Source organism: Sinohyriopsis cumingii, chromosome 2, assembly GCF_028554795.1.
Source record: "Sinohyriopsis cumingii isolate HCF-2022 chromosome 2, ASM2855479v2, whole genome shotgun sequence".
Classification (NCBI taxonomy): Eukaryota; Metazoa; Mollusca; class Bivalvia; order Unionida; family Unionidae; genus Sinohyriopsis; species Sinohyriopsis cumingii.
The window spans coordinates 27,459,346-27,474,407 of record NC_142962.1 but is presented as its reverse complement, the minus strand read 5'-3'; the positions used below and the strand labels follow the sequence as shown (position 1 = coordinate 27,474,407).

General features: G+C 36.8%; 1 protein-coding gene across 1 annotated transcript in view; it reads right to left on the bottom strand.

The window, feature by feature from the left end:
* Positions 1–15,062, bottom strand: part of LOC149804526 (ectonucleoside triphosphate diphosphohydrolase 5-like) — a 91,088-nt gene that overhangs the window by 48,785 nt on the left and 27,241 nt on the right. Inside the window, exons 8-9 of the mRNA XM_089941103.1 lie at positions 12,826–12,905; positions 3,585–3,646 (exon numbers count right to left, since the gene is read on the bottom strand). Coding sequence (XP_089797229.1) covers positions 3,585–3,646; positions 12,826–12,905 — 142 coding nt within the window. The remainder of the gene's footprint in view (positions 1–3,584; positions 3,647–12,825; positions 12,906–15,062) is intronic.

The window sequence follows — 15,062 nt, the reverse complement described above, 5'->3', positions numbered from 1 at the left end:
TTATTTAAAACATAATACCCTATAAAATTCACTTTGGAATCCCCAAAACCCCGACCCAAATCGACATGACATTGTTTACCTGAATAATAATTTGGTCAATGAACTCATACCCACAGAGAATAATGAAGCTAGTATTAGTTGTTTGCATCAATGAAATAAAAAAATAAAAAAAGTCAATCAGGTCAAACAGAAATGACCCCAATTTTGGACCAGGTCAAGTCCAGTAAACAATGTTACATTACAATAACATGTAATGGAATAAAAAAAATTAAAACTAACAAATAAATAATTAAATTAAATATACATAACAACCATAATGCTGTCTGTTTTGGTCCATCCTCATATACATTTGACTAAAATTTAATGCCATTTTTTGGTTCAAAATCACTCACTGGCATGTATATTAACACATTCCCAGCTCCTATAATCTGATATATTTCAAAACTTAAAAAAATAAATGGCCTTCATTAATATGATCAGCCACTATTTGCCAAACTAAATTGTCATCTACAGATGAACAACGATGGGAATCCGCCATTTATGGTCTTCTAGATAGCCTGTATTACAAACACGCATTTGTAAAACTTCCTTTATGCAAGGTTCTAACTTTGACATATTGCTTGTTATGGGGCCCAATGTGCCAATCAAATTCAGTTTAACAACCACTCATGTCAAGTCAAAGAAACCAGATGTGTAAACAGGTACAAAAATATAGACGTTGTGACAAGTGCTTCAATAATTTTATCATTTGTACAAGTACTTTAAGGGAGAACAGCTAAATAAAGTTACATGCCGTGCAGACTAGATTTTCATATGTGCGACTTGAAATTAATTTGCAGGAGTTCTCTCACATCACCACTTTCCAAGTGTGTGAATTTGTACATATTTTGCATGAATCAATCGCATGCCCTGGTAGCATCCTTGCTTACATGGCCACTGCTCTCATTTTATCTATAAATGTGTGGGATCATATATCAACTCTGAATGCCCACTGATGGTAACCTGTTCTTGGCGAGAAAGCCTGGTTGTGTCATGAGGATCACTGAAACATATGGTCTGAAGTGAAGAGAGCTGGGGTTGACAGAAGTGGCGCATAACTCATTCACACTGCATGCTGAAGGTAAAGCGACCTGAAAACATGTTTTGTATGATATCAGCTTCATCAAGGTCTTGGCTTATGGCTTGAACTTCTCTGAGTTGAGCCATGTTAGGACCCAGGACCAATTCCATTTTGGATACATAGTGAAGACTTTCAAATCAAAACTACAAGTAGGTCTGATAGATCTCCTATGCCATGGTGGCATAGTTTACTAGGAAAAACTGGTTTCTTCTTTAAATAAATTGCCCAATCACAATACCTTAGGAGAATAGGTGAGAGGTGGCGGGAGGTACACCCCCTTACCCTGAAGATACCATCTCCCGCCCCCTAAGGTATCTAAGACAGCATCTGTCAGGGCGATGCCTTTTTCCACTCTCCCTCTTCCACCCCCCTGCAACAAATTCAGCAGAAGTTGTGAAGCAGCATTGTAAAATGCTGTCAAACGATCTGGAAGGGTGACCTATTGAGCTGCTGATATAGGTCCTACCAGTCTGAACTGCGCCCTCTGGGATGACAGATCTCAGAGATCACAGCTGGGCTAGCTGAATGGCTTGTATAGCTCTAAATGGCAAGACAGTACTAAATGTTGGATCCACTGGATCTGAAAAATACCTTGTGCACCCAGTCTTACAGGTCTGAAGGCCAACTTGCAGGGAATCTCATGCCCACTAGGCTGCCTGAAAATGGGGGAACAATCCCCAACTGTATCCATATTATCTGAGAAAAACAGATAGATAGGTAAAGTTTTGCCTGAAGTCAGGAATTTCATTGCTGTCTCCTGTACCATTCAACAAATGTTGCTGAAAGGCTGGTGTAACTAACTGCAACTGCAACATGTCAACATTTATCTCCCCCAAATCTTCTGGTCACTTTAGGTGTCATCCTGCTGATTTAAGGGGGAAGGGGGCCAGTTGTGTACCCCACAAGGCTCACAACTGGTTCTGTATTCGGATGTATGCTTGGTACACCCATACTGGCAATGCATGCTTTTCCCCTCTTCTCTTTGCCTCGTGCCAATGGTCGACCAGGTGTCCTTCAACCATAAATTGTATATGCTACAATGGGAAGAAGAGGTACATTTTGGACATGCGAGGCAGAATTCTTGCATATCTTCTCTTGCTGTGTATTTCTGCACTGACTGCATTTAGAAAATATGTTTCTAAAACAATAAGAAATAGAAACAATATATAAAGTAACATATCAGTGTGTTAATAATTGTTTTAATAATTCCCTAAATAACATATGATATAAATAGAGTGCACAAACATAAGACAGCATGTGTGAAAACCTGAAAGTAAACATGCGTCAATGATACCATCTTGTACCATGTGGTCTAAAAAGCCTAAGTCCAAGAAAGTAATAAATTTCAAAAAATATTCGTTAAACAAAATAAAATGATAGATACCACAATTTTACCTTAATACCAAAGTTTTGCATTTCACAAACAAAGACCTGGACTAATGGGAGGTTTATTTTGTATGATCTTGTCAACAGAAGTGCAGCTTAAAAACTGGTGACACCAAGTGTGGTGGCAACTGGAGGTAATGTGCAAGAGTTACTGCCCTTGGTCCATTAAATTATAAAATAAACAACACCAACACGTAGAATGTGTGACCAGTTTCGCTTTATTGTTTCATCAGACTGAATTCAAACTGAATTCAATATCAATGCTTACGTCATTATATATATTCTGTTTCTAAGTGATCGATGATATAAACAATATGACATAAACAAGATGACGTCACAGCTTATATTTTTAACCTAATTGTCTTGTTCTTTAACGGATAATTGACATGGAGATATGCATATACAGAACATCTCTAAAATTTATACGATACAGTCATCTTTTAATGGGGCTGGATTTGGAGGTAGCAGGCTTTTTTCCTAATGTTAATGTGGCTGGGGAATGTATTCAAAGGGGAAATGATTGTTTGGTTAGGAAATACCTGGTCACTGACCAAAGAAGGCAGGTGACCGTTACATACAGGACATTTACATAGAAAATGTGCTGGTGGGAAAATTAGAATGTGAATATATGACCACTGGGTTAGGACTAGTTTGATTGGATCTAAATACTCAAGAAACCATAGTCAGTGTGTTGGACTCTTGACCAAAAGGATTTGGGTACAAAGCCTGCAATTGGTCCTGCCCAAGTCTGTTTATATGGTGTGTTCACGACAAAGGCACTTTACTTTAAATGACTCCATCCTAACCAACCTACTCGCTAATAAAATTGCAGTGATCTCTGCATGAACCACCAACAAAATCAGAGCCAAATATTGAAACACTCCTCAATAAAGAGAAAAACATTTATTATATGTTGAGTATTCATTGGATGATGCAACTGTGAAAAAAAGGCAGTTTAGTAAAAAATAAAATAACTTCTTTATTGTTATTCAGATGATAGAAATAGTGAATGGAATTAAGCTCAACCCAATTAAAACCAAGTTTCGTTAGATTACACTGAATTGGAATCCTTCAATACCTTTAATATTATCACCTCCAAGAAGAGTAAATCTGGCTGATAACAATCCCAAATGAAGATAACTGAAAAGAAAAAAATTGGAAACTTTGTAAATTGAAGTTTCAACAGCAATATTAAGAATCCACATTACTGTATCATGCATAATTTCATTAGCAATATTAATAATCCACATTACTGCATCATGTGTAATTTCATTAGCAATATTAAAATCCACATTACTGTATCATGTGTAATTTAATTAGCAATATCAAGAATCCACATTACTGTATCATGTGTAATATCATTAGCAATATCATGAATCCCCATTACTGTATCATGCATAATTTCATTAGCAATATCAAGAATCCACATTACTGTATCATGCATAATTTCATTAGCAATATAAAAATCCACATTACTGTATCACGCATAATTTCATTAGCAATATCAAGAATCCACATTACTGCATCATGTGTAATTTCATTAGCAATATCAGGAATCCACATTCCTGTATCATGCATAATTTCATTAGCAATATCAGGAATCCACATTACTGTATCATTCATAGTTTCAATAGCAATATCAAGAATCCACATTTTAAACTGTATCATGCATAATTTCAATAGCAATATCAAGAATCCACATTACTGTAGCATGTGTAATTTCAAGAGCATTATCAAAATCCACATTACTGTATCATGTGTAATTTCATTAGCAATATCAAGAATCCACATTACTGTATCATGCATAATTTCAATAGCAATATCTAGAATCCGCATTACTGTATCATGTGTTATTTCTTGCTCTCTCTCTCCCTCTGTTATCTGATCAGTTTAAAAGCAAACTGACACACAGACACACACACACACACACACATATATATATATATATATATATATATATATATATATATATATATATATATATATATATATATATATATATATATATAAACACAAAAAAATAATATATACAGTACACTATTATCTGAATACCACTGTCTAGTCATGGCTAAATTTGTTCTTTGTTTGTATCTTTTTACATCTATTATTCAAATAAAGTTTTCAAGAACACCAACTTAACTAAAGTAATTTAGCAGTCTGAAATCATCTAATCCTATTGAAATCCTGAAACATTATCTTAAACGTGAAAGTCGTTATGAGTGGCATGTCTGATTTCTCGAATCATGATGCATCTCTGTCCAAACTGTGCTTATTGGTTAATTGAAAAGCTGGTTTTGTTTATTGTGTGTCGCTAATCCAATAATCGATTTGCTTCTTGATAACCAGATGAAAATGTGTGAACTAACTGTGTTGACAAAGTTTCTTTAAGCATGTTGTTTAGAAATGAGAAAAACAGTTGAAGAGAAGTGAATGTCACATGAAAAAGAAATTAAATTATCGAGTGATCTATTGAGTCATCAAATCTAAAATCTATTTGATCATTTTCATGCCTATGGATGATAACAGTAATTTTGTCTTTGTTGTATGCCATGTAGATTATTATATCTATAATTTTTACAATTATTTTTGTCTTTGTTTTAATATTGTCTTTGTCTTTTTTTATGCTGTGCCATTGTAATGGCTTCCCAAATATGAAGTACGGAAAAAGAATAGAAAAATGAATGAAATAGCACTTTGTTTTTGCACCTTTATTACCACTGGTTATTCAAAACCCTTGTATTATCCAAAGTTTTCTTCTTGTCCCCGAGACTATGGGTAGTCAAGAGCCTGCTGTATTTTCATTCTTATCATTCTTATTATCACTAGTTGACCATATTTTCTCATTCATGTCCAATAGTTAAGATCGCTGTCAGTCTGGATGTCTTGTGTTATGCCGAGTCAGTATCTATGTTGCTTTGATTACGTGATGCAGTAAAAACACTCTGAGGATGTCAATATTCAGCACAGCTTCAGTGATGTGATTGAAAACTGATTATTTTAATAAATGATCCAAACAATGGGTAATGGCACAATAACAAGGAAATTCCATTCTCCTCGCTACATTATTTGTCTTTGATGAAGCTTACAGAGAGACAAATAATACAATGCAAAAAGTGGGATTTTCTTGTCTCATTGGCAATTCCAACATTCATTCTATTATTCTAACTTAATTCATTATACAACAACCATGGCTTTGATACAAACAGAAGTGATTTGAGTTTTAAAAACAAAAATGCATATCTCTCCTCTCACCATCTGTCTCCCCAATTGCCATGCCCCCTATCCATAAAAAAATCCCAAACAATATCTATTACACTGGTACTTCAAAGAAGGAAAAGAAAAATCGGGCAAGGTGAATGAACTGAATTTTGCTAGTAGTGTGATATTGAAAACTGCTCATAAAGCCAAGCTTTCATTAGAATCCATTGTTCTCAAGGTATCTTGCTGACACTATGATAGCCTCCCAGCCTACTCTCAAAAGTATACCAATAGCTTTTAGACCTCTTGCTGACACTATGACAGCCTCCCTACCCCACTCTCCAAAGTATACCAATAGCTTTCAGACCTCTTGCTGACACTATGACAGCCTACCTACCCCACTCTCCAAAGTATACCAATAGCTTTTAGACCTCTTGCAGAAACTATGACAGCCTCCCTACCCCACTCTCCAAAGTATACCGATAGCTTTTAGACCTCTAGCTGACACTATGACGGCCTCCCTATCCCACTCTCCAAAGTATACCAATAGCATTTAGACCTCTTGCTGACACTATGACAGCCTCCCTACCTCAATCTCCAAAGTATACAGTCAAATAGCTTTTAGACCTTTGCTGACACTATGACAGCCTCCCTACCACACTCTACAAAGTATACCAATAGCTTTTAGACCTCTTGCCGACACTATGACAGCATCCCTACCCCATTCTCCAAAGTATACCAATAGCTTTTAGACCTCTTGCTGACACTATGACAGCCTCCCTACCCCAAACTCCAAAGTATACCACTAGCTTATAGACCTCTTGCTGACACTTTGACAGTCTCCTTACCCCACTCTCTAAAGTATACCAATAGCTTTTAGATCTCTTGCTGACACTATGACAGCCTCCCTACCCACTCTCCAAAGTATACCAATAGCTTTTAGACCTCTTGCTGACACTATGACAGCCTTCCTATCCCACTCTCCAAAGTATACCAATAGCATTTAGATATCTTGCCGACACTATGACAGCATCCCTACTCCATTCTCCAAAGTATACCAATAGCTTTTAGACCTCTTGCTGACACTATGACAGCCTCCCCACCCCAAACTCCAAAGTATACCACTAGCTTATAGACCTCTTGCTGACACTATGACAGTCTCCTTACCCCACTCTGTAAAGTAGATCTCTTGCTGACACTACGACAGCCTCCCTACCCACTCTCCAAAGTATACCAATAGCTTTTAGACCTCTTGCTGACATTATAACAGCCTCCCTATCCCACTCTCCAAAGTATACCAATAGCATTTAGACCTCTTGCTGACACTATGACAGCCTCCCTACCTCAATCTCCAAAGTATAGTCAAATAGCTTTTAGACCTTTGCTGACACTATGACAGCCTCCCTACCACACTCTACAAAGTATACCAATAGCTTTTAGACCTCTTGCTGACACTATGACAGCATCCCTACCCCATTCTCCAAAGTATAACAATAGTATTTAGACCTCTTGCTGACACTATGACAGCCTCCCTACCCACTCTCCAAAGTATTCCAATACTTTTTAGACTGCTTGCTGACACTATGAGAGCTCTCTACCCCACTCTCCAAAGTACACCAATAGCTTTTTGCCTTCTTGCTGACACTATGACAGCATCCCTATCCCACTCTCCAAAGTATAACAATAGCTTTTAGACCTCTTGCTGACACTATGACAGCCTCCCTACCCACTCTCCAAAGTATTCCAATAGCTTTTAGACTGCTTGCTGACACTATGAGAGCTCTCTGCCCTACTCTCCAAAGTACACCAATAGCTTTTTGACTTCTTGCTGACACTATGACAGCATCCCTATCCCACTCTCCAAAGTATAACAATAACTTTTAGACCTCTTGCTGACACTATGACAGCCTCCATACCCCACTCTCCAAGTCTACCAATAGCTTTTAGACCTCTTGCTGACACTATGACAGCCTCTGTAACCCACTCTTCAAAGTATACCAAAAGCTTTTAGACCTCTTGCAGGCACTATTACAGCCTCCCTACCCACTCTCCAAAGTATACCAATAGCTTTTAGACCATTTGCTGACACTATGACAGCCTCCCTACTCCACTCTTCAAAGTATACCAATAGCTTTCAGACCTCTTGCTGACACTATGATAGCCTCCCTACCCCACTCTTCAAAGTATACCAATAGCTTTTAGACCTCTTGCTGACACTATGACAGCCTCCATACCCCATTTTTCAAAGTAAACCAATAGCTTTTAGACCTCTTGCTGACACTATGACAGCCTCCCTACCCCACTCTTCAAAGTATACCAATAGCTTTTAGACCTCTTGCTGACACTATGACAGCCTCACTACCTCAATCTCCAAAGTATAGTCAAATAGCTTTTAGACCTTTGCTGACACTATGACAGCCTCCCTACCACACTCTCCAAAGTATACCAATAGCTTTTAGACCTCTTGCAGAAACTATGACAGCCTCCCTACCCCACTCTCCAAAGTATACCGATAGCTTTAGACCTCTTGCTGACACTATGACAGCCTCCCTATCCCACTCTCCAAAGTATACCAATAGCATTTAGACCTCTTGCTGACACTATGACAGCCTCCCTACCTCAATCTCCAAAGTATACAGTCAAATAGCTTTTAGACCTTTGCTGACACTATGACATCCTCCCTACCAAACTCTACAAAGTATACCAATAGCTTTTAGACCTCTTGCTGACACTATGACAGCCTCCCCACGCCAAACTCCAAAGTATACCACTAGCTTATAGACCTCTTGCTGACACTATGACAGTCTCCTTACCCCACTCTGTAAAGTAGATCTCTTGCTGACACTATGACAGCCTCCCTACCCACTCTCCAAAGTATACCAATAGCTGTTAGACCTCTTGCTGACACTATAACAGCCTCCCTATCCCACTCTCCAAAGTATACCAATAGCATTTAGACCTCTTGCTGACACTATGACAGCCTCCCTACCTCAATCTCCAAAGTATAGTCAAATAGCTTTTAGACCTTTGCTGACACTATGACAGCCTCCCTACCACACTCTACAAAGTATACCAATAGCTTTTAGACCTCTTGCTGACACTATGACAGTATCCCTACCCCATTCTCCAAAGTATAACAATAGTATTTAGACCTCTTGCTGACACTATGACAGCCTCCCTACCCACTCTCCAAAGTATTCCAATACTTTTTAGACTGCCTGCTGACACTATGAGAGCTCTCTACCCCACTCTCCAAAGTACACCAATAGCTTTTTGCCTTCTTGCTGACACTATGACAGCATCCCTATCCCACTCTCCAAAGTATAACAATAGCTTTTAGACCTCTTGCTGACACTATGACAGCCTCCCTACCCACTCTATAAAGTATTCCAATAGCTTTTAGACTGCTTGCTGACACTATGAGAGCTCTCTACCCTACTCTCCAAAGTACACCAATAGCTTTTTGACTTCTTGCTGACACTATGACAGCATCCCTATCCCACTCTCCAAAGTATAACAATAACTTTTAGACCCCTTGCTGACACTATGACAGCCTCCCTACCCCACTCTCCAAGTCTACCAATAGCTTTTAGACCTCTTGCTGACACTATGACAGCCTCTGTAACCCACTCTTCAAAGTATACCAAAAGCTTTTAGACCTCTTGCAGACACTATTACAGCCTCCCTACCCACTCTCCAAAGTATACCAATAGCTTTTAGACCATTTGCTGACACTATGACAGCCTCCCTACTCCACTCTTCAAAGTATACCAATAGCTTTCAGACCTCTTGCTGACACTATGACAGCCTCCATACCCCACTCTTCAAAGTATATGAATAGCTTTTAGACCTCTTGCTGACACTATGACAGCCTCCCTGCTCCACTTTTCAAAGTATACCAATAGCTTTTAGACCTCTTGCTGACACTATGACAGCCTCCCTACCTATTCTCCAAAGTATACCAGTAGCTTCAAGGTATCTTGCTTAGGTCAGTGTTTACATCCTCCATCCCACCCCAACAAACTCAGCAAATACAATTCAATGAAGGTCAGTGTTTACATCCTCCATCCCACCCCAACACACGAGGCAAATAGAGTTCAAAGTTGGGTGTCTTGCTGAGAGGGTCAAACTTTATATCCTCCATCCCACCACAATAAACCAGGCAAATACAATTCAAAAAGGTCAGTGTTTACACCCTCCATCCCACCTCAACAAACCAAGCAAATAAAATTCAAAGTTAGGTGAAGGTCATTAGAAGCTAAAACTGAACATGTGACACCACTAGGAAATCTGCATATTATATTTGGAGATATCTTGCTTACATATTGATGTCATTGGTACATTGCCTATGATATTTTCTGGGTACTAGTCTCTGAGATCTGCCAAAATGTTATGTGAGATTTGAGTGAATTCTGTAAAATTATTTACCAAGTTCCTCTGTCAATGGGACATGGGATGGAATATAGACACAGTCTCAAGCCTCATTTCAATTATTAACATTCATAAACCACATCCATTTATGAAGAATTGAAATCTCTGTTATGTCACATTAAGACAGAATGACTTACTGACTTGGTATCATTGTAGTGGTGTGCATTTGGGTACATTACTTAATTTTAAATACTGTTTATTATGATAAAATGTAAGTAAGATATGGGTGAACTTAGAAAATATCTCAGTTTTAATATGAAGATGTTATACTGATTTAATATTCAGTGACAGAAACTTTGAGAGAAATTTAATTCTATTAAAATCAGCTCAGCTTTAAATGCAGCATTGAAAAGCACTCAATGGCTCATATCTGCCAACCTTCCAGACTGTTTTTTTTTACTCAAAAAGTGTGTTCTGTGGTACCAAAGGGGAAAGTGTATGTGTCCCAAATAAGAAATATTGTACAATTGATGAAAAGTTATCTACATATATAAGCTCATAGAAAATGACTGGAAAATTCAGATTAAGAAAAGAAACATAATGTTCTCTTTTATGGATTTAAAATATAATTTTAAACAGAAAGTAGCTGGTAGACCTATATCTATCTATCTATCTATCTCCAATCTCCACACATTCACATAATAACAACCATACAGGCATTATTAAAAATGCTTGTTTTTAAATCCATTTTCTGAACAATATTTATTAAAGAAAACATTTTCATGTATGATTTATAACAGTATAATCTAGAAAGCTGAAATCTTGTTGAAAACTATTTATCTGTTTCAGAGAAATTTTAATAATCATTAATTGTCTACTGACGTAAAGTAGATAAATCATACACAAATACAGAAGTGTACTTGATCAGCTATAGTATAAATAATTTTTTCAAAGATGTATTAATGGTAAAAAAGAAAAAGATGGAATACACTTGTGTGGTTGTGACCTGTGTGTTGATTTGAAAATCATTTTGATAACTTTATGATGGTTTGCACTGTCATAAATATTTGTGTATTAATTTTGTCAGAATACATCAAATTGCTTGATAATAATCTCTTAATTGTAAGTTGGGTTGGTAATGCAAATAGAACGAGTTTAAAATCCTTTGGACTGTAGAATACAGTATTTAATTTGCTGACTTTCTTGCTCTCAGTGATTAATTGGAGGGTTTGAAAGTAATGGAAGTGTCTTTATTGTTCATTTGTGCATGTATCAGTGACTGAAGGTACTGTTGTTCCATCTTCCCCAAAGATCTCATTACTGCATGTATATATGTATGTATGTAGTACCATTTAACTGCATCTCTCAGTACAATAATGGCTATATGGTACAAACTAAAAGGAAAACTCTAAAACTGTAAAAAGCAAATTTTTCTGGTGAATTATGTTTCTCCATGAATACTTATCCCATCATATTAACATAAGGGGTATAAGCCTAAAACCTCCTGAACCCAACCCTATGAAAAAGATGAAAATTCATCTTTTCTGTCTATACACTGGATCATATGGACAAAGGGCAATAAATCTTGCCCATTATGTCCCCTTGCCACCATCAGGTGTCCCAGATTTTAAACTTAGCAAACTTCCAATGAGGGGGCTTGCATAGCAAGATGGATGGGAGGGTCTTTAAGTAAAGTGACTAGGTAAATATTCTTAGAGAAACAAAATTTACGTTCAAAATTTGATTTCTCCTTTAAATACATTCCCTGATTATATTAACATTAGGAGAACAGGTAATGAGGGAATGCTAGCAGCCTACCTATATCTCAGGTATGCATCATGGGAAAAAGATTGGATCATGTGAACCATCTGAATTACACCATGTTAAGACCCAGGACAGATACTATTTTGGAAACACGGTGAGGGAATTAGTTCATTCAAATCAAAACTGGCTATTACGTTAAATATATCTTTATCATGACATATATCTCTTCTGCCATGATGCCTAAATGTGTCAGATTTCAAGAAATGGTAGCCTTTGATGGCAAGTGCTGTCCACATTTTCTCCTTGTAGAACTGTGAAAAAAGTCAGCTATCTGGGGGATCAGGGCACTCAAAGGGACGATATTATTGACTTCACACCAGTCTCTGAAATACACCACTTTCCCTCATAAGCCCCCAGAGTAAAGGGCTTTCTTGTTCCCGACATTCTCTCCACAATTTCAAATCTGAATTTTTTATCTCACAATGGCTGTATTGACAAAAGCCAGGCATGAAGAAGGCAGTCGGGGGTGGGTAGGTCACCTGCAACCATGGTTGTTTGAGAAATTTGGTGTTGCAAATGATGCAGATAGTGATGAAGGAAGTTGTACCATCAATTTATGAAATAAAATCATGAATTTAAAAAGCTGAAAGAATATTTATGAACAATTTATGTGAACATCAAATAAAACTGGAAACCATACCATACTATGCACTGAATAAAAGTAGGTAATAATAAACATAAAGAATGAATACCTTTAACACTGAGAGTATGAACAATAAATTTCATTTACTAAAATATTTACATGGCAAGACTGCTTGCCCATTACAGTACCTTGATTAAATTGGAAGTAGGATTAAAATTAAAATAGAGTTTTGTTTTACAGAAATATGTAGTCTTTTGAACAATAAAGACACAGACACCTGAAATTATATTTAAAATTTTCTGCAACAAACTGGTCTGGGTTTAATACCATAGAAGATACATACCTATGTGTATACATTCTGTAATTCTTGTTGAAGAGACTGACATTCTTGATATAATCAGCTTGCGACTTCTCAATGGTTTCCTGTCATGAGAAACAAACTGGAACATGTCTGTCTATCTATGTGTGTGTGTGTGTGTGTGTGTAGATGATGCTCAATTTATGCCATAGATGCATTCTTGAGGTTATGACATAAATAGAAAGTAACGTAAATACACATAAGTGAGCTGTGCAAGATTCAAAGCTCACACTGCCAGCAATATTGTAAAAATGAACACAGTGGCAAAAGTTTAATGGTATATCTTCATTATAAATGGCATTAAATGAAAGAGTATAAACTGAATTGGCATAAATCGAGCATCACCTGTGTGTGTGTATGCATGTATGTATGTATCTGTACATGGGGTCAATTACCTTTGTGATATATAGTATCTGTACATGGGGTCAATTACATTTGTCAATTACCTTTGTGATAAGAAGTGTCTGTACATGGGGTCAATTATCTTTGTGATATGCAGTGTCTGTATGTGGGGTCAATTACCCTTGTGATATGTAGTGTCTGTATATGGGGTCAATTACCTTTGTGATATGTAGTGTCTGTATATGGGGTCAATTACCTTTGTGATATGTAGTGTCTGTACATTCAGTAAATTACCTTTGTGCCATGTAGCATCTGTATACTGGGTCAATTAATTTTGACTTTGTAGTGTCTGCAAATGTGGTCAATTACTTTCAGCTATGCAACATCTGTACATGTGGTCAATTACCTTTGAATGTAATCAACTGAATTACAATTGCATTTGAAAACTTGTATTACAATTAAATTTCCAATGACTATACTAATGTTCAGACAGAGTAAGTGATTAAATTAACAAAAAATTAGTACACATGACAATGATGTACTGAAAACATGCGGGAAGCACATGCTCTCCGAAGTTGGAAGTTCAATCAAAAGCTTCAGAATGTGTGACAGTGGTTACCTATACAAAGTTAGTTTTTCCTGCTGGTTTTTGTGGTGGGGGTAGGGGTATACGCCTATTACAAAGCCCCTCTGTGAGTCCTTCAGACTATGTTATAGTTATACCTGCCCTGACAATGAAAGGTTTCTCAAGATAACCAGGCTCTTAACAATAGGTCAATAGACACACAAAAACACAAATTGAGCTGCACATTAAGATACATGATAGGTGGATTCCAAAATACATTGATCCTGAAGACTTTAAAACAAAAGCTGCATAAAGTTCTTTTTACAACTGCCATAAAATAATAATTTACAGTTTTCTTTAGCTTGTATGTTGGGATATGTGTAACTTGTATGGAGCATCCTAATACATTTTCTTTACCTTAGAAGCAGGTATTATTGTAACTTGTGTGGATCAGTCTATATTGTTTTCCTTGTTTGTAAGTATAAGTGTAACTTATGTGGAGCAGTCAAATTTTTGTTTTAAAACCTGTATGTATATATAAGTGTGACTTATGTGAAGCACTTTAGAGTGTTTTTACCTCATATGTAGATATCAGTATACTTTGTATGGATCAGCCTACACATTTTTTTGTTTTACTTTGCATGATGGTATAAGTGTAACTTGTGTGGAGCAGTCTACAGATTTGTTACATTGTATGTTGGTATGAGTGTAACTTGTGTGGAGCAGCTTTGTTAACCTGTATGTAGGTATAAGTATAACTTGTATGGAGCTAGTGTAACTTGTATGGTGAACTGTTCTTTTTTACCTTAGGTACAGCTCTGCTGTACAATTATTAAGTACTTTTGAAAGCAGAATGGGTATAAGTTGTGTGGATTTGCAACAAGCATGAAGGAAATAATTTTGACATACTTCTATGCTATTTTCAAATACTATGATTTCAACTTCTTTATATGTGGTATTAGGGAAACAATGCACTGTCTAAAGCAGATAACTGGTTGAAGTGGATGATCGCAAGTACTTGAGAAATTAACCTGGACTAGTCTAGTAGCTATTAAATAGGAAAATTGAATTGAACAAGTCCAAAGTATAGGAAAACAAATTCAGCCAGTGTTAATAATACTAATTACTTCAAATGCAATAAAGAAGTTATAAAATATAAAAACCTATTAAAAGTTATCAGCTAGTTTTTTTTCAATTTATCTATAAAGTCCAGGAAGTTGTTGTTGTTATAGGGTTTAACGCCATTTTTCAGCACAAAATAGGCTATACATGGTGGCCAGTATTAATGGTGGAGGAAGAACTCGAGAAAACCCCG